The sequence below is a fragment of the Bubalus bubalis genome, chromosome 1 (assembly GCF_019923935.1).
Source record: "Bubalus bubalis isolate 160015118507 breed Murrah chromosome 1, NDDB_SH_1, whole genome shotgun sequence".
Taxonomy (NCBI): Eukaryota; Metazoa; Chordata; class Mammalia; order Artiodactyla; family Bovidae; genus Bubalus; species Bubalus bubalis.
This window is the reverse complement of record NC_059157.1, coordinates 112100355-112126903: the sequence shown is the minus strand read 5'-3', so window position 1 is coordinate 112126903 and position 26549 is coordinate 112100355. Positions and strand designations below refer to the sequence as shown.

The 26549-nt window shown below is 42.6% G+C and overlaps 1 protein-coding gene across 3 annotated transcripts in view; it reads right to left on the bottom strand.

Annotated features, from left to right (window-relative positions):
* Positions 1-6006: 6006 nt before the first annotated feature.
* The window catches only part of CASR (calcium sensing receptor), an 88600-nt gene continuing 68057 nt past the window's right edge, over positions 6007-26549 (bottom strand). For 2 of the 3 annotated variants that reach the window (XM_025285052.3, XM_006073434.4), the window contains exons 5-7: positions 16578-16808; positions 10948-11071; positions 6007-8999 (exon numbers count right to left, since the gene is read on the bottom strand). In XM_025285052.3, the coding sequence (XP_025140837.1) occupies positions 7477-8999; positions 10948-11071; positions 16578-16808 (1878 nt within the window). In that variant the 3' untranslated portion in view covers positions 6007-7476. The remainder of the gene's footprint in view (positions 9000-10947; positions 11072-16577; positions 16809-26549) is intronic. The other variant, XM_044942518.2, reaches the window with a different exon arrangement.

Genomic DNA, 26549 nt, shown 5'->3' with positions numbered 1-26549 from the left:
AAGCGTCTTTTAATTTCATGGCTGCAGTCACCATCTGCAGTGATTTTGGAGCCCCAAAAAATAAAGTCTGACACTGTTTCCACTGTTTCCCCATCTATTTCCCATGAAGTGATGGGACCAGATGCCACGATCTTCGTTTGCTGAATGTTGAGCTTTAAGCCAACTTTTTCACTCTCCTCTTTCACTTTCATCAAGAGACTTTTTAGTTCCTCTTCACTTTCTGCCATAAGGGTGGTGTCATCTGCATATCTGAGGTTATTGATATTTCTCCCAGCAATCTTGATTCTAGCTTGTGCTTCTTCCAGCCCAGCGTTTCTCATGATGTAATATCTGTATTTTTAAGAAACATTTAAAATTAGTTGCAAACACTGTGCTTATTTACCCTTAAACAGTTCAGCCAGCATCCCCTAAAAATAAGGACATTTTCCTACCTATATTATCACCCCTAAGAAAATTAACAATACTTCCTTACTTTCATCTAATAACCAGTTCATATTCTCATTTTCAAATTTCATTCAAATTTGAATTTCACACACTTACTTTTGGTTTCTTTTTAGAAATTTATAATCTAGAAAGCCCTTTACAAATGATACTGACTTTTCAAAAGGACAAGAAAATTTGTCTTACTTTTCCTTGTCTTACTTTTCATTTAATTCTAAAAGCAGATTGTCAGTTTTATGATAACAAATTCCTATTACCATGCAAACGTTTTCAGAAGTTGCAGTGGTTTGAAGCCACAAAATCTTTTTAGTCTGCTGATTCTTTCATGGCTCCTGAAGGTTTGCAGCTGTAGAGTGTTGGAGCCAGAAAGCCCACTCGCCACTGACACGGTAGTAAAGGTAAGTGGAACAGTTTCCTTCTGCTGCTGCAGTAAGTTACGCCAAGTGCAGTGGCTTCAAACATCACAAATTTGTTTTCTAATTCTGGATGTCAGGAGTCCAGAAAGGTGTCGACAGGGCTGTATCCCTTTTCTGGAGACCCTAGGGGAAAACCTGTTCCTGCTGCTTCTGGCTTACTAGCAGCCACCTACATTCATTGACTTGTGGTCTCTTCCTCTACCTTCAAAACCAGCAGCAGAACATCTTCAAATCTTTCTTTAAATAAATTATATATAGTTTTAAAAAATTGGAGCATATAGTTGATTTACAATATTATATTAGTTTTAGGTGTACAACATAGTGATTCAATACCTTTAAAGTTTATACTCCATTTAAAGTTATTATAAAATAATGTTTTTATTCCCTGTACTGAACAATGAATCCTTATAGCTTACTTATTTTATATATAGTAGCATTTTCAAGAGCTTCCCAGGTGGTGTTGGTGGTAAAGAACCCGCCTGCCAATTCAGGAGACATAGGAGATGTGGTTCCAACCCTGGGTCAGGAAGATCCCCTGGAGAAGGAAATGGCAACCCACTCCAGTATTCTTCCCTGGATTATCTCATGGACAGAGGAGCCTGACAGGCTATGGTTCATGGGGTCACAAAGAGTTGGATACAACTGAAGCAACTTAAGCACAGCACAGCATTTTCAAATTTCTGCCTCTGACCCTAACTTTCTTGCTTCTCTCTTCCATTTATAAGCACTCTTGTGATTACATTGGGCCCACCTGAATAATCCAGAACTCTCCCTATATCAAGATCAGCTGATTAACAATTTTAATTGCACATGCAACTGAATTCTCCCTTGCCATGTAACATAAACATTCACAGGTTCCGAGGGTTAGGTCCCAGATAAAACTGGGGGCCGTTATTCTGCCTGTGACAAGAAGTGGCTAGACAAAGATTCATCAGTTACTCACATGAGTCCCACTGCAACCTTAAATATCTGTTTGTTCTGCATTGGAAGTTTTGGGGCTTCCCAGGTGGTGCTAAAGAATTCACTTGCCAAGGCAGAAGACATAAGAGATGCGGGTTCAATCCCTGGGTTGGGAAGATCCCCTGGAGGAGGAAATGACAACCCACTCCAGTATTCTTGCTTGGAGAATCCCATGGACAGAGGAGCCTGGCAGGCTACAGTGCGTAGGGTCGTGAAGAGTCGGACACGACTGAAGTGACATTTAAGCACACACTCCATTGTACCTTGGCTTTACTAGTGCTTAAATCATAGCTAAAGTACTTCAGGTAAGGGTGTGTTTGTTCCTGTTTTCTCTCCCTGCCTCTCTCATTTCAATGAAGTTGTGTAACTTTACAAAAGAAACAAGCAAACAATAAATTATTTTCCTTCCCTGTATTCCCTTCTCTCCAGTGAAACTTAATCCATGTTATTCTGTGTGGACATATGATTCCATGTCCTGCTCTCTTCCTTACTGTTATTTCTAAGTTTGATTACTGCTTTGACCTCATGCACATGCTGTCATATCTGATGTGTGTGGGTGGGCTCCTCTGCAATGGGATCATAGTGTAATTTCCTCTGCCATCCCCCAGGTGATGGGTGTCTGGACGCTTTCCTGTCTGCATCTGCAGTGCGTCTGTGCTCCCCTGGTTGCAGGCCTCCCTGCACACGACCAGGGGCATGGAGGTCATGTATCCAGAACACATAGGTACTAATTAATTTTGCTGCCTGTTGGCTTATTTCCCTGGGAGTATATTCATAAAAGAAAATTTACTGGCACAAAAGTTAAGAGAGATCTGTTAAACGAATTGCCTGAGGATAATTCAGAAAACTTGAACAGCCCACAGTTGGTTCAACTAAGGATAAGATCATAATAGATCACATCAAGATCCAGGAAGACTTGTGTTTCATCAAGCTCCAAGAAGGCCTTTTTGATATGCTCCAAAGAGTTGCTTTTTGAAGCTCATTGTAAAGGTCTTACATTAAATTTTTCTTGGTTTGGTTTTCAACTAGAATTTTAGTTGCTTGGCAGACTTTCAGGTTCTTTTTGTGTGTTTGATGTACTAGCTTCTCTTGTGATAAAAAGCAGCCCAAGGATAGAAAAGAATCCACCAGTCAAAAAATGGTGATGAATAGGGCCACTCAAGTTGTTGAAATCTTTAGTGTGATTTTTTTTTGACTGGTGGATTCTTTTTTTATACTTTCGCTGTTTTTTAAATTTAATTTTTTATTATGGAAATTTAGAAACACACAAAAAAATAGGAGTAGAAAACTGAAGCTTCAACAGCCATTGACTTTCTGGTGTTCTTTCTTATCTTTCTCCCTACATACTTGTTTTCTCCCCCATTGTGGTTTTTAAAGCAAACTCCAGGCATCCTATGATCTCACCCATAAATACTTCAGAGTGCATCATGTTTTGTTAAATGACCACAATGCTGACAACAAATGAGGTAAAATGTTAATAATAAATGAATCTAGGTAGAAGGGGTACAGATGTCTTTTGGACTGCTTATTTTTGCAAAATTTATATAAGCTTGAAATGATTTATAAATAAAAAGTAAAAAAAAAGTGCAAACAAAAAATATGACTGTAATATGATCACACTTGATAATCTAAGAAGCAGATTTTTTTCTTTTACTGTAAGTCATGTTCCTAGAAAAAATCCAGAAAAATATTAAGAAGGAAATAAGTCATTCGTAATTCTAACACCCAGACGTAATCACTGTTAAACAATTGTGTATTATGTATCCAGGCTATTAAACGAACCCAGACACACAAACTTTTGCATATCATTTAAAAAGTCCAACAGTGCTAATGAGTTTATAATCAAATTCCCACCCTCCCACCCCTCTGCAGTGCCACCCCGAGTGCTTGCCCCTGCTTGCTCTCTCTTTTATCTGTTAGCAGCCTCTCTTTCATGGCAAAATGCCATCTGCAGTTCTGTCTTCACAGTATCTTTCTGATTTACCACAGCTGTTAAGATGAAAGGGAATCAAATTTTGCTTATTTTTTCTCAGCAGGGTGTGTTTTTCATTTTGTGTTTGATCTTAAAAAATGCTTTGTTTGTGGGCAGTGGATACTGCAGACTGGCTCATGCATCACCCACCTTCCTCTAGCATGCCGTCCTGTACTCCAGAGGCTGGAGAGCAAAGGCCACTTTGCCAAACTTCCTGTGGAAGAGTTCTGCATGTGACTGATGGGAATCTTGGAAAGGTGATATGAATGGGGCCAAGCACAGTGGCAGAGAACTTTGGTTCCTCCAGCTGCAATGAAGGTTCCAGTGTCTGGATCCCTGTGTCGTGAGTGCTGAGTGCACGGCAGGTAGTAAGTTTTTTTTTTGCCAAACAACCCTGTGGAGGAATTAGGAATTTCTTTGGCAGTGGAGGGCAAGGAGAGAAGAGCCTGAGACCTGCCTGGTAATTCCCAGGCCCCAGGGCTTTCTCATGAGAGATCTGGCAGGCCTGGGAGGGGCCTCGTGGTTGGGACAAGGTGATGCAGCCACGAAAATCACTGTGGATTCTATGCCCTGGGGACACAGAAGCCTCAGAGGATGTCAGAATGGATTCATAACAATTACTGAGGGCTAGATAAGAATGTTCTCAGAGGGACTTCCCTGGTGGTCCAGTGGTTAAGACTTCACGTTCCAATGCAACGGGTACAGACGAAGTCCCTGGTCAGAGAGCTAAGATCCCACATGCCTCGAGAACAAAAACTCAGAACATAACACAGAAGCACTGTTGTAACAAATTCAATAAAGACTTTAAAAATGGTCCACATCTAAAAAAGATAAAAGAAAAAAATGTTCTCAGAGATGTCAACAGGAGCTGTGGATGTTTGGGGAACCCTACCTCCTCACACTATAGAAACCTTCCTGGAAGGGGGAAGGGAGAAACCTCTGAACAGACCCCTAAAAATCTAAATTGATTCAGAAAATTCTGAAATTCGAGAGAAAACCCCAGTTTGACTAAAATGAAGTTTCTGTCATTAGGCTGAACGGGAATTTGAGAAGGAACCTGGGATGTGACAGAAACATAATGCAGATTCATAACTGAGACCCTGACTGTGTGTGAGAGTCGTGCCTGCTACGAAGGACAGAGGACAGTGACAGTCAGCCTCCCTTTCTGACAAGAACCTGGAGGGCAAGCACTCGGTGACGTGGAGCTCACGGTGAATGGTGTGTTTTCCCTGGGAAACCTCTTCCTCCAGCTCAGCCGTGAGGGTGAGCCACTTGTCAAAGCAAACTTGGGAAGGATGAGTGTGTGGCATTTTGCATTGCAAAGTAGCTGTTTCCACTTGGCTGCTTTGACCAGCAAAATAAAAATAAGATAAAAGCTTGTATTTAAAACAACCAAATATAAAAATTAAAACCAAGGCCATCAAATGTTCAGCCTTTTTTAAAAAAAAGTCCAAGTAAAATGTTAAATGTAAGTCTTCATTCTGCTCTGGGCCTTGCTCAGAGGTGTGACCAGGGTGGGAGTGGCAGGCTGGGTCTGGTTTGGGGAAGCAGATGCCGCAGGTCCTCCTGTGTGAGACCTTCTCTGTGTCTTCTACATGACGCCCTCTAGTGTCTTTTCATCCAGATTGACAATTGTAATTTCCACAAGTCATTTTTTTTTTTAACTTTCAACTTTAATTTTTTTAATCTTTTGGCCTCGTTGTGTGGCATGTGGGATCTTAGTACCCTGACCAGGGATCGAACCTGTGTCTGTTGCATTGGCAGCATGGAATGTTTACCATTGGCCTACCAGGGAAGTCCCTTCCACAATTCATTTTCATTTTAAAAATCAAGGAAAGCTGGCCCTTTTGGAAGAAAATGGTCAGAAAGTCATCAAGAACTGTAGACTTTGTGGTGTCACACAGGTTTGACTGGCTTAAAAGCAGCATTTAGAGAGATCTGAGAGTCGGCTGCCAGACTGGGATGGTCTTCCCTTGGTGTTGGACATCTTGGTTCTGACACCACAGAGGTAGGGGGAGCATGGGTCCCTTAGGGGACTGATGTTCGGCTTCACCATGAGCTATGGTGTTCAGGACCCCTTGGACTGGGCCGCAGAGTTCTTGGGCTTATTATGGAGAAAGTTAGTGTGATCAGTGGGTTTGTTGTTAAAGTGTGAATGGTTAAATAAATGTGTTGTTTTCTATTTTAAACAAGTGAAAGAAATTACAATATCAGTAATAATATTAACTAATATTTATTGCGTGCTTACTATGGGCTAGGCACCATGCTAAAATACTTTACATACATTTATCTCATTTAACCCACATAAGAGCTCTGCGGGAAAAGGATGATTATTACCTCCATTTTAGACACAAAGAAGCTGGGGCTGAGTGAGGTCAAGGTTCCCTGCCTGTGGTCACCCAACCTGTGAGTGACAAACCCAGCACTTGACCCCAGGCCTCTCTAGCTCCGGAACCTGACTGTTCAGCAGTATGCCGTTCAACATTCAATCTTGTAACTACCCATGGGCAGATCCCACTGCTGGAGGGAACCTAAGTATGGCACTGGGGGGTGCCAAGAGTAATATCCCATGAGAGCTCTCTTGGAACCATGTGTTCTTACCCCAGAAACTGGTAGGAGGTCAGAGACTGGGAGCTTATTCTTCACAGGGGAAGGCATGACTTCAGGAAGCATTTGGGGTGGAGAAAGAGGGAGCTTCTGGATCCCTGGGCCCTGAAAGGGCTCATTTAGGGCTTAGCTCATTGGGGTGTGGGTGGTGGGGCAGGCAAAGAAAATGGGACTCAATAATACTGCCTTATATCAACCAGACTGGGACATTTTTTTCCAGTTTATATTGTCCATAGACTATTAAAACAAACGCATTTTCTTAAGGATAAAGCTACATATGACAATGTTAATTACAGATACAGCTCATTGGATTCATGCAGTCCCTTCCCAGCAGGCTGAGGTGATTCCTGAGATCTTGGAATCTAAACGTGGCATCACCATCCCACTCTGGACAAGATCAGACGTACTGCTGGAGGATGGATGCTAACCTTCTCCACGTCACGTGACAGCAGCAGCAAGTAGGAAACCACATATTTAACAGTTTCATAAATAGGAGGGGACACATTCATCTTACAGCTCTGGACATTTCAAGTTCTTCCCACTGTCAAGGTGTTGGGCAGCACTGGCAATATTCTGTCTTTCACACTCAACTCTAGTGGTGCCCAGAGGAGGTCCTGTCACTCTGCACAGGTTTCTGGACCAGGCTGTCTGCAAAGTTCAGGGCAGACGTTTCAACATTAAAAACAAAAATCAAACAAAAACAACAGCAACAAAAACAACAAATAAGACCCTAGGGGGAATAGGTGGGTATCTTAAAGCCATGGTTTTATCTCTGGACTGTTGGATGGGATAGAACAGGAGAATGGAAGCAGGGAAAGGCGAACCTGACTATAGGGATCTCAGCACTCTGATAAACCTAACCATAGAAGCACACTGCTCCCCTCTTTTTAATTTTAAGGGGGACATTATTTCATTCATTGTCGTTTATAGCAGTGCAACTAAGTTCCAAGCATTTGGTGGGTCTTATCCCTCCTTCCTGGAGGAAGGGGGGTGGGGGTGGGGCAGTTCCTCATCCCTGTGGAGAAGGTCATCCCGGGAAAACTTCCTGGATTCCCCCTGAACTGGCTTTCTCCTTCCCCTTTAAGAACGCAGCATGTTTTCCGTAACAGTGCTGCCTCCGCCACTGATGACAAAGCTCCGGGAATTAGACACTACAAGTGCCGGGGACATCTCTTCGGGGTCCTCCATCTCTAGCTGGTGGTCCTCACCCACAGGGCCCTGCAGGCCTGTCTCCTGGGCGGTCAATTCCGAGTCCGTCTCCCCGCACTGCAGCGGGAGCAACGCCTGGTGTTTGGTCAGGGCGTCATTGTTTTTCTGGGCCTCCAGGGAGGTCTGGTGCGTGGAATTCCTGTGAGCCACGGCGCTCTTCTGAGGCTCGTCAAAGCTCAGCGAGAAGGTGACGGTGCCGCTGCCAAAGATGACCTTCTGCTTGCATCTGGGCGGCTGCTGCGACTGTGGCTGCGGCTGTGGGGTCGAGGGTGGCCGCGGCTGTGGCTGCTGCGCGTTCTGCCGTTTCAGGGCCAGCGGCTGCGGCTGCTTCTGCCTCTCCGGCTGCTGCTGCGGGAACGGGTCCTCGCTGTTGCTCTTGCTGCTGATGGAGGAGGAGGGGGTGGATCCCGTGGAGCCCCCTAGGCTGCTGGACCGCTGGCGGGAGACGTTGCTGCGGCGCAGCGTGGCTCGGGCGGCCACCTTGAAGGCGTGTGCCGCGGTGCTGCAGCGCACCTCCTCGATGGTGTTCCGGGAAGGCTTGAAGAGGATGATGTAGACCTTGTTGAAGAAGATGCAGGCCAGCAAGCCAAAGCTGGCCGCCAGGATGGCGATCACCTCCACGGCAGAGACGAACTTGCCGTAAGTGCTGGCGTAGGCAGGGATGAAAGAGATCCAGACGATGAAGAAGATGAGCATGCTGAAGGTGATGAACTTGGCTTCGTTGAAGTTCTCTGGCAGCTTCCGGGACTTGAAGGCGAAGAAGAAGCAGATGGCGGCCAGTAAGCAGGTGTAGCCGATCAGGAAGCCCAGCGCCATGAGCGAGCCCTCGTGGCAGGTGATGAAGATGATCTCGTCCTCCAGCTCGTGGTTGCGGTAGCTCGAGGGGGGCGCCGTATTGAGCCAAATGGCACAGATGACAATCTGCATGAAGGTGCAGAGGAAGACCAGCAGGAACTGCAGGTTGAGCCCCCACCACTTCCGGTGGAAGCTGGTGGGAATCTTGGCCTCAAACACCAGGAGGACCCGATTGGTTTTCACCAGGATGCACGAGATGCAGAGCACGAAGCTGATGCCAAAGGCCGGCTGGCGCAGGCGGCAGGTCCAGTCCTGGGGCTCCCCGATGAAGAACAGGGAGCTGGAGAAGCAGCAGAGCAGGGAGAAGAGGAGGAGGTAGGAGAGCTCCCGGTTGGTGGCCTTGACGATGGGCGTGTTGCGGAACTTGATGAAGACGCCCAGCACAAAGGCTGTGAGGAAAATGCCCAGCACAGCAAAGAGTGTGAGTGCGATCCCGAAGGGCTCGGTCCAGGACAGAAACTCGATCTCCTTGGCGATGCAGGAAGTGTGGTTCTCGTTGGACCAGAAGTCATCAGGGCACTTATCACAGGCACTTGCATCTGTAAAATGTCGCAATGGAGGGGTTAGTACTGCGTGGCAGAGACTGAAATTTGTGAGTGTGAATGTGGTGATGAGGGAACTTTAAATTTGCTTTATTGATGAAATAATTGTGATTTTTACATTATCAGATAATGTACTGAACCCTGACTTATGCTTAATAATATACTTAATTTCATGTTTCTTTGATGGTTCTATTAGTTTTTTCTTTTGTGCTGTACTCAGTCACGTGTGCCGTGGTCAGTCATATGTGCTGTGTGTTCAGTCATATGTGTGTTCAGTCATATGTACTGTGCTCAGGTCCCTTCAGTTGTGTCCAACTCTTTTCCACCCTATGGACTGTAGCCCACCAGGCTCATCTATCCATGGGATTCTCCAGGCAAGAAAACTGGAGTAGGTTGCCATGCCCTCCTCCAGTTTGTATATATGGGGGATACTTTTTGAAAAATTTTTTAATTTTATGTTGTAATATAGTCGATTAACAAGGTTGTGATAGTTTCAGGTGTATAGCGAAGTGATTCAGTTTATATACATATGTGTATCTATTCTTTTTTCAAATTCTTTTCCCATTTATGTTGTGACATAATATTAAACTGACTTCCCTGTGTTATACAGTAGATTGTTGTTGGTCATCCATTTTATATATAGCCGTGTGTACATGTCAATCCCAAACTCTAGGAGGGCTACTTGCTTCCTTTAACACTACTTGCTGATGTACAAACCATCATTCAGCAAGCACAGAATGATCAGTCTTGCCAGACAGGTGGCTGCCCTGCACACTGGGGGTCTGGCACTGTCCACCAATTTTCACAGTGATTCACACTCAGTCTGACTTATTTTGGACATAAGGATGGGCTTTGTAGACACGCCAGAGCAGCCTCTTAGATCACGGCAAAGTACTCCACGATTCTGACCTGTGCCTTCCTCACTCCACATCAGTGGCTTTCTAGTGAGGGTGGCTGTAGACTCATTTGACCAACAAATGTTTATTAAGCCTGTGCTGTTTCTCAGTCAATGTGCAGTTTTGGGGGGTGAAAGGAGCACGGGCTTTGCAGTCAGAGGTCTGGATGGGAATCCTGGCCCTGCCCTTTATTAGCTGTGTGACTTTGGTCAGGCTCCTTAACCATTCTGAGCCTCAGTTTCCTCATCGGTGAAATGGAAGCAATAATAAATCCATCATGGTAGTGAGGATGAAATGAGTTAATAATAATGAGAAAAAATTATATTTAGTATTTATAGAGTGCTTCCAATATGCCAAACAAATATTTCTCTATAACTTATCATGTGTTTTACCAGTTTTATCTAATTTAATCCCCCAAACTCTGTAAGATAGGTTTATTATTATTCTTACTTTATAGATGAAGAAACTGAGGCATAGGAGAAACATAAATAAGATAGTAAGTCCAGTGCCAGGTACTCTGTAGACAATCTGTCTTGACCTATTAACTCTGGAGCCTGGAACACACATCTCTGGTTCCTAAGAGATCATTCTGTTGTTTAGCTCTATTAGCCCAGCTTTGAATTTGATGTTATATTGTGTTGCCTACAGCATCTTCTTGCTGCTGTCATCCAGTCTCTTACTCATTTTAGATGGTGATTCCCTGATATGCTCTCTAGCACTGCTGCTGCCTTAATCAGGGTACAGACACAACTTGGTCTATTCAGGATCACTGAGCTCTAAGGAAAAAAAAAACAATATTGGAGTGCAGTATCGAAGTAAGAGAAAGATGTGCAGCAGATGTGTTTGTAAACTTTTATGGTATTACAGAGATAGCTAATATTCCGATTCTATCCCCCTCAGTGTGCAGCCCAGTGTGATGCTCAGACGCACCTTGTTAAATGAGAAACAGTACTAAGCACCATCTCAGCCCAGCCCTTCCGGGGACTTTGCTGAGCCCAGGGCCCCACAGTGAAGGGAGCCCTGCATGCCCACCAGGGTTGCTCCTTTACCTGTCTCGTCGCTGTACTCCCCATCAGGACATTCCACACACTCAAAGCAGCAGGTGGGCTCTCCCTCAATGATTCCTTTCCTGGTCCCTGCCAGGCAGTCTCGGCTGCAGTTGGAGAAAGGCACCTGAGGGCGGAGATCACAACAGAGAGGGGCTGCAGCTGTGAGATCAGTCTTCCAGCTCCTCTGACACGTGTCAGAGGGAGGAGCTGGGCACTAGCACCAGTGTGGCAGGCTCAGGCCCAATCCAGGCGGAGGAAGGGCCAGCGGCCTGTGTTCCTATTATCTCTGAAGGGGACAAATGCCTATGGGAAAGTGCATGCACACACACACACACGCAAACACATCTCAGTGGAATTCGAGGAAGATTAATTGTTGTGAGTCTACACAGTAACAAAATCCTCCTTAAATAGCCTTCCCTTCCATCCTTTACAAGTCCCAGAATAATATACTCCTCTTTCCACTTACTTCCTCCCCACCACATAGTCATACCTGAGATGACCATCATCCTTGTTCACCACAAGCAAGTAATACTAAACTTTCAAGGAACAGAGCAATCTTATACAAATTCTAGCAAAGATCAGGAAAATATATATATTCTTAAAGGAGCACCTTCCAACTAATTCTTGTAAGCCCAGTATAATAACCTTGATTCTAAAACAAGACAAGGACAGTATGAAGGCCCATCTCACTTATTAGGTTGTCTTCAGAAGTAGAGCTGAGTTGAGGATTTGTGTCCAAGTGATTTATAAGGAAAGTTCTCCCAAGGGAATCAGGAAGAGCATGGAGGAAGTAGGACATAGGAGGGAGGAGAATAAGCAAGGCTATGATCCTGAGCAAAGTCCCTCCGACTTCTGCCTGATCCCCGGGGGAGCTCTGGATTGTAGGTTAGGCCCCAACGCTGTCCTGACCTGAAGAAAAGGGCTAGACCTTTCACACTTTCACAGCACTCAGAGCAGAAGGGAAATGTAAATTCCTAGGCTCTTCTGAGGTTCTCCTTTGCCTCTCTGAGCCCGTAGGCAAAATGGGTTCCATTAGCCTGCAGGCAGTCTCTGAAAAAGAATATGAAGTTCTGATTATTGGAAGTAAAAATGTATAGAAGTTATTGGAAATAAAAATGTATAGAAATCCTGGAGATACATGCAAAGGGTAAGGACTCTGAAAGGATCTGGAAAGAGTACAACTACTTTCTACTACTTGAAAACAGATGAAAGTACTAAAATAACAAACTCAAAGAGCATGAAAAACAAACAAACAAAAAAAGAGCATGAAAAACAAAATACACCATGATCATGCTGAGTTTCTGCCAGGAATGTAAGCAAGTTTAATATTAGAAATTCTGTATCACTCACTGTAATAATAAATTAACACAGGTAAACATGATCATCAATGGATGAAAAAATATTTGATGAAGTTTAACACAAACTGGAGAAGGCAATGGCAACCCACTCCAGTGTTCTTGCCTGGAGAATCCCAGGGACGGGGGAGCCTGGTGGGCTGCTGTCTATGGGGTCGCACAGAGTCGGACACGACTGAAGCGACTTAGCAGCAGCAGCAGAAGCAGCAGCAACACAAACTAGTGATAAAAAACTTAATGATGTTTGACAGAAAACAAAATTCTGTAAAGCAATGATCCTTCAATTACAAAATAAATAAATTTTTTAAAAATTAGAAAAAAACCTAGAGTAGGAAGAGATATCTTTACCTTGAAAAAACATCCCCCAATTGTTAGCATACACATCAATCCATATGACACAATATTATTTAATTTAAAATAAATAAGGGTGCTTATTTAAAATAAGGGTGTGTATGCCCAGCAGTGGGATTGCTGGGTCATAAGGCAGTTCTATTTCCAGTTTTTTAAGGAATCTCCACACTGTACACCCATGGCAGATTCATGTTGATTTATGGCAAAACCAATACAATATTGTAAAGTAATTAGCCTCCAATTAAAATAAATAAACTTAAAAGTAAAATAAGGGTGCTCAGTATCACCACTATTATTATATATTACACCAGAGTTCCTAGTTAGTGAAACAAGAAAAATATGGGCAAACATATTGGAAAGGGCTAAAAAAAACTGTTATTTTTAATAATAATGCAGATAACATGCTTGTCCACATTAGAAATAATTGGAGAGCAGCCCCAGGCTAAAATGCCACAGACTGCCACTGTTAGCTGAGTTTCATTAGTTTTTCTTAAAAAAAAAACAAAAAAACAAAAAAACTTCACCTTTTGATGTATGCTATTGGTTGATTTCTAGCTTCTTAAATGATTGTTTTTGACGATTTTGCCCAATCTACTATTGTTTCACCATTCAGAAATCCTGCTTCCATCTCAATCTTTGATCATGCCAGGTAGCTGAGTACTTATTAGGTATTTACTACCTAACAGTCTATGTGTATCAGAGACAGTAAATATATCATAAGAACGCAAAAAGCATACCTTTTTTGAATTAGGGAGCAAGTCCTCATTTTTGTAGCCCCAGTTACAAAGCCTTGAATAACCCTTGATACATGGTAGGGTTCATACTATTTTCAAAACATCTCTTTAAGAAGACTATCCCCCTTCCTACTACTTGCTTGAACAGGAGGCATCTTACAAAGTTAAACACATGGAAAGCAGTAAAATAATTATTGTTTCCAGCAAAAAAGAAATAACTGGCTTGACAAGGAATTTTAAAACACTTGAACAGATGAGCAGCAGTATTTTCTAATGAAAGAGGAATAGAAGTGGCAATACCAGATCTGATGATCACTGAGACTCTCAGAGCCCTGGTTTGAAGGAAGGAAAGGATAAGCTACATCTATGAACACTGTGAACTGTGAACTTCCTGATGTTCAAGCTGGTTTTAGAAAAGGCAGAGGAACCAGAGATCAAATTGCCAACATCCGCTGGATCATGGAAAAAGCAAGAGAGTTCCAGAAAAACATCTATTTCTGCTTTATTGACTATGCCAAAGCCTTTGACTGTGTGGATCACAATCAACAGTGGAAAATTCTGAAAGAGATGGGAATACTAGACCACCTGATCTGCCTCTTGAGAAATTTGTATGCAGGTCAGGAAGCAACACTTAGAACTGGACATGGAACAACAGACTGGTTCCAAATAGGAAAAGGAGTACGTCAAGGCTGTATACTGTCACCCTGCTTATTTAACTTCTATGCAGAGTACATCATGAGAAACGCTGGACTGGAAGAAGCACAAGCTGGAATCAAGATTGCCAGGAGAAATATCAATAACCTCAGATATGCAGATGACACCACCCTTATGGCAGAAGGTGAAGAGGAACTCAAAAGCCTCTTGATGAAGGTGAAAGTGGAGAGTGAAAAAGTTGGCTTAAAGCTCAACATTCAGCAAACGAAGATCGTGGCATCTGGTCCCATCACTTCATGGTAAATAGATGGGGAAACAGTGGAAACAGTGTCAGACTTTATTTTTTGGGGCTCCAAAATCACTGCAGATGGTGACTGCAGCCATGAAATTAAAAAGACGCTTACTCCTTGGAAGGAAAGTTATGACCAACCTAGATAGCATATTCAAAAGCAGAGACATTACTTTACCAACAAAGGTTCGTCTAGTCAAGGCTATGGTTTTTCCTGTGGTCATGTATGGATGTGAGAGTTGGACTGTGAAGAAGGCTGAGCGCCAAAGAATTGATACTTTTGAACTGGGGTGTTGGAGAAGACTCTTGAGAGTTCCTTGGACTGCAAGGAGATCCAACCAGTCCATTCTAAAGGAGATCAGCCCTGGGATTTCTTTGGAAGGAATGATACTAAAGCTAAAACTCCAGTACTTTGGCCACCTTATGCGAAGAGTTGACTCATTGGAAAAGACTCTGATGCTGGGAGGGATTGGGGGCAAGAGGAGAAGGGGACGACAGAGAATGAGATGGCTGGATGGCATCACTGACTTGATGGACATAAGTCTGAGTGAACTCCGGGAGTTGGTGATGGACAGGGAAGCCTGGGGTGCTGCAATTCATGGGGTCACAAAGAGTTGGACACGACTGAGTGACTGATCTGATCTGATGAACACTGTAATGTTTGCTATTATTATGTGCTTGTAAATTCACTGCAAATTCTACTGGATCACGATATGTATTTCATACACTGCTGGTCCAACTTTGTTGACATTTTATTTAGGATGTGACCACATCTATGTTTATAGATTGGCCTATAATTGCTTTTTCTTGTACTGTTATTGCCTGTTTTTGATATTAAGATTATATTAGCCTTTTAAAATGAGTTTAGTAGCTTTCCTTCTTGGCTTCTGTTAGGCTGTGAGTGGCAAAAACCTCAAAATAACAATGGTTCAATCTAAACCAATTAGAGACAACTGTGTGCATCAATGGAAGTAAAATATAACCTGGATGAGTCAACAACAGCAGGGAACAGATAATAAATAACACAGCTGATCAATTTAGACTGTAGTCAATTGATACTTGTGATAATTTAGACAACAGTATATTTAGTGGACAGAGGAACATACCCTCTGGAATCCCCAAAGCTCTATTTGAAAAAGGGTCATGACATGTTTATAATTGAGAATTCATTCTCTGAGATAGAAACTATAAAGGCTTGCATACTGTGGATGAGATTTGCTATCTATAGGAGAACTTCTTAAAGGTAACTTATCCTTTAAATTGAGAAACAGTGAAATTGTAGTATCTCATCAGAAACCCATCAACCTATGAAGCATTTGGTAAAAAGATGAAGTTGAATTTTTGGTCATGTCATAAAAAGTGGTTCAAGATACCCAAAGGTGATAATAGAAAGTGTTAGTCCCTCAGTTGTGTCTGAATCTTTGTGACCCCATAGACTGTAGCTCACCAGCCTCCTCTGTCCATGGGATTTTCCAGGCAAGAATACTGGAGTAGGCTGCCATTTCCTACTCCAATAATAGAAAAGCAAATGCAAAGAGAAATGTAGCAGTTCTCATCCAGGCTTTTTGGAAGAGTTAGAGAGGATGCCTGGTCCAGGGTTTGTTCCTACAGAGGATCTGGGTCCTTAGAACACACTATATTCTAGGACACAGCTATCGTAGAATGGTTATTATTTCAGCCTATCATGTATCTTTTCCTTAAGTGCATATTCACTGGGAGTGATGTGCCTCTGGTTATTAATCAGGCTTCTAGATGAACTGATACCTCATGGAAGGAGGCCGTGATCACAGGCACAAGCATCCTCCTATTTGCTACAGGTCTCCCATAGGAAGAGAATAAATTGTCCTTTTGATTTATAGGCCAGTCCTAAGCTATTTTGGATAACAGGGAGCTACCTCTGTATGAATTGCCCATGCCCTGTCTTGAGTGATGCTTGCGTTTGCTTAAATATTTTGCTCTGGTTGGGGAAAGTTTTAGCCAAAGAAACTATTATTAGCCATGGAGTCAGATTTGTAAAGAATAAAATTGTTTCAATACAATAAACATGGGGCTCTGGTTCTGAAAATTCTCTTTAGGACTCTAAACACTCATGGATTTCACAGGGAATCCTGACAAGGCAGTTAGTGAATTGATGGAAGTGGACTCGTGATTCTGCAACTCCAGTGGCAAAGCCCAAGGCCCTCCCAAAGCCCAGCACAGTTTCTTCCCGTGGTGGAAGCATCTAGCATCCTGATGGACAGCACATACCTCCCTTGAGAATCCACTCCACAGAATTTTTTCATCATTGATGAAGAGTCTCTCTCCTTTCTTGGCATAGACATTGTAATATCCAACTTCCTTAAACACTATGGAGCCGTCCTCTGGGGAGAGGTGCCAGTTGATGATGGAATAGTTCCCTGCCAGGTCTCCACATTCATCGAAAGTTACTTGCTCCCCCATATTGCTGGTAAAATTTAGGTGCCGCAGGTGTTTCAGGACCTAAAGAACAGAGATGAATATTCTTAACACAAGCCACAGGGCTGCCACATATGGTAATGGAGGTTGCACAAGGACAGTAAGCTATCTTGTTCAAACAAAGTGCAAGGGACATGACTTGAGGAAGAGGCACCTTTTTGTAGTTTATACTAAGGTACTTAGATGTGTTGGTGGCAGCCTTGGTAAGCCATGAGCTTTATTTGGTATGCGAATTGTGTCAGATGGTCCAAAAAGTCGTTTGGGTTTTTCATAAGATGTGACAGAAAAACCCCAATGAATTTTTTGGTCAACCCAACAACTGGGGTCGGAAACATTTTCTTGAAGTCAGAAAAGGAAAAGGAATACATCTTGCCATGGAACTGGCCAAATCAAGGCTTTTACAGGTGCACCATCATCTGGTGGTGCCCAGGAGGGAAAGGCTTGTAAGCCAGAGCCATCCCGTGTCTTCTGAGATGGGCTTTGGAAAGAGTAAGTACTCTTACACTCTGCACCATCCTTCTCTAAGCTACTGCTTCTGTGGAAGTGTCCTGCTGCCAAAGTTCACAGAGAGAAGGGTGGAAGGCAGAAGGAAAGACGGCTATGAGCGGAGCCCTGGCCATCACTGCTATAATCATGGCCAGTCCTTTACTTTTCACGGGGTGTTATGAGTCACAAAGCCCTTGTACGCAAAATTAATGATAATAATCACCAAACCTTACTGGTCATTTTATTACCTTTGAGGCACAATGCTGAATGCTTTATATTTGTTATCTAATCTTCACAACAAATAGTACTATTAACCCTCATTTTGGGACTTCCCCAGTGGCTCAGCGGTAAAGAATCTGCCTGCAAAGCAGGAGACACTGGTTCTATCCCTGGGTGGGGAATATCCCCTGGAGGAGGAAATGGCAACCCATGCCAGTATTCTTGCCTGGGAAATCCCAGGGACAGAGGAGCCTGGGGGGTCGCGGGGGAGGGCTACAGTCCATAGCGTTGCAATGAGTCAGACATGACTGAGCGTGCATGCACTCCCATTTTACTGATGGAGAAACCGAGGAAACAGGAAGTAGCTAGGCCCGAGTACACAGCTAAGAAGTGCTGCCAAGCCTGCACTTGTTTTGGCTCTGCTCCACTGCAGCATCGTTAGGCTCCTGCCTCTGCTTCTTGTGCACCCCTGACTTGGGTCAAGAGGAAGCAGTGGGCACTCAGCAGCTTATCTTTCATGTGGGAACTGCCCAGGGCCAGGAGGTCACTGAGGCACCGAGAGAGAGTGATACACACACACAGTCCAGACGGTGAGAGTAGGGGTGCTCACTTACCCTGTGCCTCGTGACTACAGGGCTTTCTCACTCTGGCTCTGAGTGCGTTTCCTCACCAGCAGGATGAGAGGGCTGGGCTCTAGAGACTGCAGGAATCTCCAAGTTCTAGTTTGAACTTCTCTCTGTTCTATGCTGTGGTGGCCCTAGGAATACATTTAGAAGTACCTCTCCGATTTAGCATAACTTTTAAGGTACCTGAAAAACCAGCATCTAATCTGACACCAAGAAAATCTGGGCCCTATTATCCACGTGTGTGATGAAGGAAGGGCAGCTTTCATCTTCTACTCCACTCTAGAGATGATACAGCTTTTTTAAAAAAACAATTTATATCTGTATTTGACTGTATTTTAAAGCCAACATCTATTGTAAGGAAAATTAAATAAAGAAAAGGAGCCACCTGAACTTGCTCATAAACAGCCCTGGGGTGAGTGTGGGGACAGAGAACATGGCTGGCCACACGTGCATAGAGACACAGCACCTGGGTGCCTCAGTCACCTGCTGTGCGTGTGGTGACCCCTTTAGTGCTCTCATTGCTGCCCTGGTGGAAGTTGGCTGCTCTGATTTTTGTCCTAGGCTTGTGGGGGATGGGGATCCCTCACTCCTTACTGCCTGGTTCATTGGCTCTGCAACCAGAGCCGCTGAGTTATCCTCAAAAAATAAATAAATAAATAAAAGATGGAGAATGAATCCTACTAAGGGTGTTCTCCCAAACCTTCCTCAATGATCACCAATCTTACATTTTCCCTTCATTTTTACTGAGCCCTTAAAGTAGTCCTCAGAGAGGTGGTGCCACAGACATGCTCCTTTCATATATTAGATATCTCCAACTCTCCTCCCTTGGCCCCCTTGCTCTCAGGATGACTTGTACACAGTGAGGGTACATCCTTTTGTTTCTACCCAGATGTCCTGACACATCTCCTTCTCTCCGAGGAACATGCATTCCTTCTGCTCTATAAGACTGACCCCTCATGCAGCACTCAGAACCTCATGCTTCCTACCTACTCTGGAACTTTTCTGACATGACCAGCCCACCTTTCTCCATTCTATAACCATGCCTCTCCTACTTCCTAGTGGGGATCGTCCATGGTTTAGACAAAGCATGCTTCAAACTTCTCTAGGTACCTTCCAAAGCCTTCCATACTCTGGTCCCATGTATCTACCACTACCTGTCAGTGCAAATGTTTTATCTTTGTCATATCCTTTCCACATGTCATGCTAACGCTGTCTTTGCCCTGATCTGCATAAAAGGTAAGAAGAGTGACGAGAGAGGGGACTACTTCTTATTTACACTTCCTTTCTGCCAGGCATTGTACTAATGCTTTGTACACATCATCTCATCTGACCCTCATAACACATCTATGGATAGGGACTATTAATATCTTCATTTTATTGATGAGGAAACTGAGGCATGGAGAGGTCAAGAAACTCATTGAAGTCATAAGCTAGAAAGTTCTCCAGCTGTGATTTAAACTTGTGCTTTTCTGCTACACCCTCTAGACACCAGTATGAATTGTTGACAGCATGGATGGCAAGTATTTGTCAGAAATATTTCCTCATTAAATATATTTTTTAAAAACATCATTCTTGTTTGAAGAATACTTTAAAAGGCATATGCAACAGTAAAGATAGATTATTTAGCATACATTTTCTTTTGCCTATGCAAGTTTCAATTCCTTGGTTCTTATTTTCCAGACAATTAGCTCCTCCTTTACTTTTCTCAGTCTACAGCTTCTCTGCAAGAAACTCTCTGGGCAACAGTGGGTGAATTGGAAGGGGAACTGGAATAAGATCATTTCACAATTAAATGGTCATCTTCCACGTTAATCAGACTGGACAGAAAAGTGACTCAAAGATCATCACTGTCTATAATTATTCTGTATTGTTGTTGGCATAGGCTAGTGATTTCTAGCATATCCTACCTTAAAAGAAAAGGGAACCAATCAAAATCATTTAAAAAATTTTGATTAAAAAACTCATTGTAGGGGCTTCGCTGGTGGTCCAATGGCTAAGACTCTGTGCTCCCAATATTAAAAACTAAGTTATATGTCAATTAAAAACCCATTGTAAATTCAAGGTTATATTTTTATACTGTTAGAATCAATCAACAAACAAATATTTATAGAATATCTACTGTGTGATTTGAATTGGGCTGTGGTAGTACAGGATGTTGGAGAAGGCAATGGCACCCCACTCCAGTACTCTTGCCTGGAAAATCCCATGGACTGAGGAGACTGGTGGGCTGCAGTCCATGGGGTCGCTAAGAGTCGGACATGACTGAGTGACTTCACTTTCACTTTTCACTTTCATGCACTGGAGAAGGCAATGGCAACCCACTCCAGTGTTCTTGCCTGGAGAATCCCAGGGATGGCGGAGCCTGGTGGGCTGCCCTCTCTGGGGTCGCACAGAGTTGGACACGACTGAAGTGACTTAGCAGCCTCAGCAGCAGCAGTACAGGATGTAGTAATAAAGTCCTCAAGGACTTTACATATGGATTAGAGTGATAAGATATAAGACATATTGGATGATAGAGCCAATAGTGCAAGATAAAATACAGTTAATGCCTAACTTAGGGGAATCAACTCTGAGCACAGAGGAATTCAGGGGAGATGGACATTAAAAGGGGGTTAATGCAGGCTTGAGGCATGGGAGAAATTTGGGGTGGTAAAGGACAAAGGAAAGGAAGGTGTTAAAGACAGTGGGCACAACATGGGCAAACAAAGTATTATGGGGGCAGTGAAGAGACCAACTTCTCAAAATTTGTATAAGTGTTAGAGAACAAGAGGAAATAAAGTTGACAGGCAAAGAGCAGTCAAGGCAAAGAGACTAGATTTCATATCAAGAGGCATAGGATCAGGTAATAACAAGTGTTGATATGAATGAAGAGAAATTAGAATCTTCCATACACTACTGGTGGGGATGTAAAACGAAGTGGCTACTTTTGAAAATAGTCTGGCACTTTCTCAAAAAGTTAAGCATAGAGTTTCCATACAACCCAGCAATTCCACTCTTATGTATATACCCAATAAAAATGAAAACATAAGTCCACACAATAACCATACATGAATGTTCATAACAGCAACATTCATAATAACTAAAAAGTAGAAACAGCCTAATGCCGATCAATTAGATGAATGGATAAATAAAATACAAGCGGATACTATTCAGACATAAAAATAAAGTACTGATAGATGCTACAACATGGATGAATCTCGAAAACATGCTAAGTGAAAGAAGCCAGTTGCAAAAGACCACATATTTTGTGACTTCACTTATATGAATGTCCAGAAGTGTCCAAATATACAGATACAGAAAGTAAATTTGTGGTAATTTAAGAATAGGGGGAATGAGGTGAGAGGGAGTGATAGCTAAAAGGTACGCTGCTGCTGCTGCTGCTGCTGCTAAGTCGCTTCAGTTGTGTCCGACTCTGTGCGACCCCAGAGAGGGCAGCCCACCAGGCTCCCCCATCCCTGGGATTCTCCAGGCAAGAACACTGGAGTGGGTTGCCATTTCCTTCTCCAATGCATGAAAGTGAAAAGTGAAAAGTGAAGTCGCTCAATCGTGTCCGACTCCTAGCGACCCCATGGGCTGCAGTCTACCAGGCTTCTCCGTCCATGGGATTTTCCAGGCAAGAGTATTGGAGTGGGTTGCCATTGCCTTCTCCAAAAGGTGTGAAGTTTATTTTTTTTTAACTTTTTATTTTATATCAGAGTATAGTTCATTAACAGCATTGTGATAGTTTAATGTGTACAGCAAAGTGATTCAGTTATACAAAGGGAATGGAAAATGAGATTTCTTTTTGATACAGTGAAATGTTCTAAAATTGATTGCAGTTATGTCTGCACAACTCAGTGAATATACTAAAAACTGCTGACTTGTACATTTTAATAGGTGACTTGTATGGTGTATGAATTATTTCTCAATAAAAGCTGTTTCAAAAAAGAAAGCAAGGGAAGAGATTTAAAATATACAAATACGACTTCGCTGGTGGAGCTGACATTCAGCAGCAGGTAGAGACCTTCATACCAAGATGACCTCCAGGATACTTGGTGCTGAGAGTTTACTAAGGAGACCTGGTAACTCTAGCCTCAGACAGGACAAGAGATAAAGATGGGCAGAGGTAAGACTTAGTGCAAACATCTTATCCAGAGGAGAAAGCACCCTGGGACCTTTGTGGCTGGAAATTTATTTTGTTGTTGTTGTTGTTTGGTTGCTAAGTTGTGTCCAGCTCTTTGCAACTCCATGGACTATAGCCTGCCAGCTTCCTTTGTCCATGGAATTTTTCAGGCAAGAATACTAGAGTAGGTCACCATTTCCTACTCCAAGGAATCTTCCTGACCCCAGAATAATAGAACAGATATTAAATCAATACTGCTGGGTTTGTCAAATGGTGCCCCAAATGAGGTTTTCACTGACCTGAGGATAGATGAGAAAAATAAGGCCAATGTGATATTAAAGAGTAAATAGGCAGGAGGACCATAAAAATTAGGTTTTTTTTAATAAGACTTTTACGGTTGGAACTTAAACATATATATTAAAAAGAAAAATATTTAAAATTATTCTGGGGGATTAAGGGCCAACACAATTTCTCCTTTTGAGGTATAAATGTAACCTAAGTTCTTGTTTCTGATTTAAAAAGATAAACAAACCTTCTGAAAGTGAAAGTGAAGTTGCTCAGTCGTGTCCAGTTCTTTTCGACCCCATGGACTGTAGCCTACCACACTCCTCTTCTGTGGTCTTTTTAGAAAATTGCAGTTAAATATTATATTTTGCATGTTATGTTCTTGGTTATAGGCAAATTTAATTCTCAGTAACCATTAAAAAATGGAGTAAACTGACTATAAAACCCCTACCACTTTCTTGAGGAAAAAGAAAGTTGGAATCACCATAGTGTGATAATGTTGGGGTGAAAGCTGGGAGTTGCCGGAAGAGAAGGGTAAGTCCCAGACCACAGCTGTTCCATATAAGAATGATGAAGGGATCAATCAGCACCTAAAATGCAGGATGGAAGTCTCTTAATATAGTGAGTGCCAGAATTATTCACTTGGCTGCAATAAAGTAATTCACAGTAATTACATAATGCATGATCCTTTCTTTTTTAATAAAAAGGCCAAATATATTAAAAAGTAGTTCATTATGCATAGGCAGTGTCTTAAGCACTGCATGCACATTGACTAATGTCATCTCATAACAAACTCATAAGTTTCAGATAGAGGCTTCTATTTCTCAGGTGAGGAAAATGAGGCACAGGCACATTAAGTGACTACTCGAGGCCATGAAGCTGTTAGGTAGCAAATGGGATTTAAATCCAGTTAGTCTGGTGCTTGCACAGAATCAGACACGACTGAAGTGACTTAGCATGCATGCCTGCATTGGAGAAAGAAGTGGCAACCCACTCCAGTATTCTTACCTGGAGAATCCCAGGGACAGAGGAGCCTGGTGGGCTGCCGTCTATGGGGTCACACAGAGTCGGACATGACTGAAGTGACTTAGCAGCAGCAGCAGTTTGGTGCTCGAGTCTGAACTCTCCAACATTACAATATATACTCCTATATAAGGGTGCTGTGTGCTGTGCTAAGTTGCTCAGTTGTGTCTGACTCTTTGTGACACCATGGACTGTAGCTCACCAGGCTCCTCTGTCCTTGGAATTCTCCAGGCAAGATTACTGGAGTAGGTTGCCATGCCCTCCTCACCTATAGAGGTATAGGAGTCAGATTAAATCGCCTAGCTATTAGGTTGTCTATCTCTAGCTACAACAGTGTGACTGATGTGAAGTTTAGGTTGAGAAGATGGACATATTTTAAAATGGGATAGTAGAGACATGTATAATGCTGGTGGCGACACAAGAGGCAGTAACTGGGAGTGTTCCAAACTGAACGGCATTCAAATCTCGGTGTATGACCTGCCCTCCCTTGGAGACTTGCTGTTGTTTTCCCCTATTTAATCAGCTTTATTGACGTATAGTTTACGTAGGATAAAATGCACCCATTTTAAGTGTAGAGCCCTGAGTCTTGGTGAATATGTATGCCTGTGTACCTACCGCTACTGTCACCCCAAAAGGCTTTCCTTATGTTCCTTTCAAGTCAACCCTCACCCCATGTGCAGCCCCGGGTCACTGCTGATTTGTTTTTTTTTTCTATCATTAGAGATAGAATATCATATAAATTGCACAATACAGTTTGTACTCTCTTTTTTTCAATATGGACTTTTTTCATGATGTTTTTGTTATTCATCTGTATTGTTATCTTTGCCTTTGCATTTGACATTTCCTTCAAGGAATAGATCCTTTCTATACATCGTACTGTGCTGTGCTTAGTCGCTCAGTCATGTCTGACTCTTTGCGACGCTATGGATGGTAGCCTGCCAGGCTCCGCCGCTGTCCATGCAGATTCTCCAGGCAAGAATACTGGAGTGGGTTGCCATGCCCTCCTCCAGGGGATCTTCCCAATCCAGGGATCAAACCAGGGTCTTCTGCATTGCAGGCGTATTCTTTACCATCTGAGCCACCAGGGAAGCCCTTCATACATCTTATCCATCCTTAAAGGTCCATTCAGATATCATTTACTTTCTCCTCACTTCAGGTATCCTGACCTGCACAGTACTGTAGTGTTTCATCCTCATAGCAGGTATATAAGTAGGATAACACAAGTGTTGCATTTTTGTAGTCAAAACTTGCACCTTGTCCATTAATAATCAATTATCAGTTTACTAAGTCATGTCTTCAAGTCATCTCTTTAGGCATCTTTAATATTTCTTATGGTATATTGACTTGCAAGTTAGGTACTCAAGCACCTGATTTTCTGGATCATATCAATAGCTTTCGCAGCAGCAGAGGCAGAGATGGAAACCATTTCACCCTTAAAAGCAATGATAGGGAACCTTTAAAGTGATAATCACTGACCCACAAAAAGGCAACATAAGTTAAAAAATAATTTAGATATTTCCCCCAGAGAAAACACTCTTCTTCTAGAATTTTATTTTATTTTTTAATTTTTATTATCTTTTTGGCCAAGCCATGCAGCTTGTGGGATTTTAGTTCTCTGACCAAGGATTGAACCCTAGCCCTCAGCAGTGAAAGTGTGGAGTCCTAACCACGGAACTGTTGGGGAATCCCCACACAGACACACTTTTTTTTTTTTTTTGAGAATTTTAAAAGAAGGAACTAATAGTTCCATTAAAAAATGAAATACAAATTTTACTCGAGATTATAATTCTGTGTAATATGCTTCTAAATTATTTTATCTGGGGAGAAATATGAGAAAGAGGGCTTCCCTGATGGCTTAGCAGGTAAAGAATCTGCCTGCAATGCAGGAGACACAGGAGATATAGGTTCAATCCTTGGGTTGGAAGAAAAAGAAAAAAAAAAAACCTGAAGGAAAGACTTAAACATAGAAGATAATATATAGACAGAGACTGACAGAGTCAAAAAGAAAACTAAACGCCAAGAAAGGCATTCTAGAAGAGGGACCATGCATCACTTATTATGTATTATTATGTATCGTCTATTGTGTGTATTATCATGCATTATCTAGTATGTGGTAATATTTCCATCTTGTGGCCTTTTGGGGTATTTCCTCTTAAGGATTTTAAAGTCAAATTATTGTTCATTATAAGCATAAATGGGAATCACCTCTTGGTATGTACTCTAAGGGTCAATTGAATTAAGCCAAAGACTAGAAACTAGAATTTCCAGCATGTACATATGACATAACTTCTTAGCACAGAGGGAAAATGGGATGGACTGCATGAAGCACTCTGTTCACAAAAACGAGGGACAGCTCACATAGAGAAGAAGAGTCTATTGCTTCATGGCCACTTCCTGTGCTGAGTGTAAGGAAATCCAGGACCAATTCCTTTCTCTAACCTCAGTCATGTTTTCTTATTTCCCCTCTACTGCCTCTGGCTCTCACCTCAATTCATCCCCTCCCTCCCAGACCCCAATGTACCAGCAATTCCTAGAAAGATGAATTCCATTTGACTCTTGTTATCACCACCATTCTTTCATCATGCATACCTTTATTGGGGCTGTGTTACTCGGCTTATGGGATCTTATTTCCCCAACCAGGAATTGAACCCGGGCCCCCACAGCGAAAGTATCCACTCCTAACCACTGGACCACCAGGGAATTCCCATGCATGCCTATTTTTGACTAGTAAGTGGCTGGTATAAGGTGGGAGAAAGCAGGAAGCGTGCCTTGTGCACAATCATCCTGAAAGAAGGAAGCAGGTGGTTCCTTACCTATTTATGTACATGATGTTCCATTCAAATTTGATTATTAAATCAAATTTAATATGCTCATTCAATCAGAGTTTAGACTGTCCTGGGCATGTGACCCAAGCTCATCCAATCAGCGTCTAGAATATCCTGGCCAGAGTCATTGATTCAAGGCTGGGTTGTTGGGTTGAATAATTGAATAATTGTCTGCAAAGGACTCTCTCTCTGTTGTGTT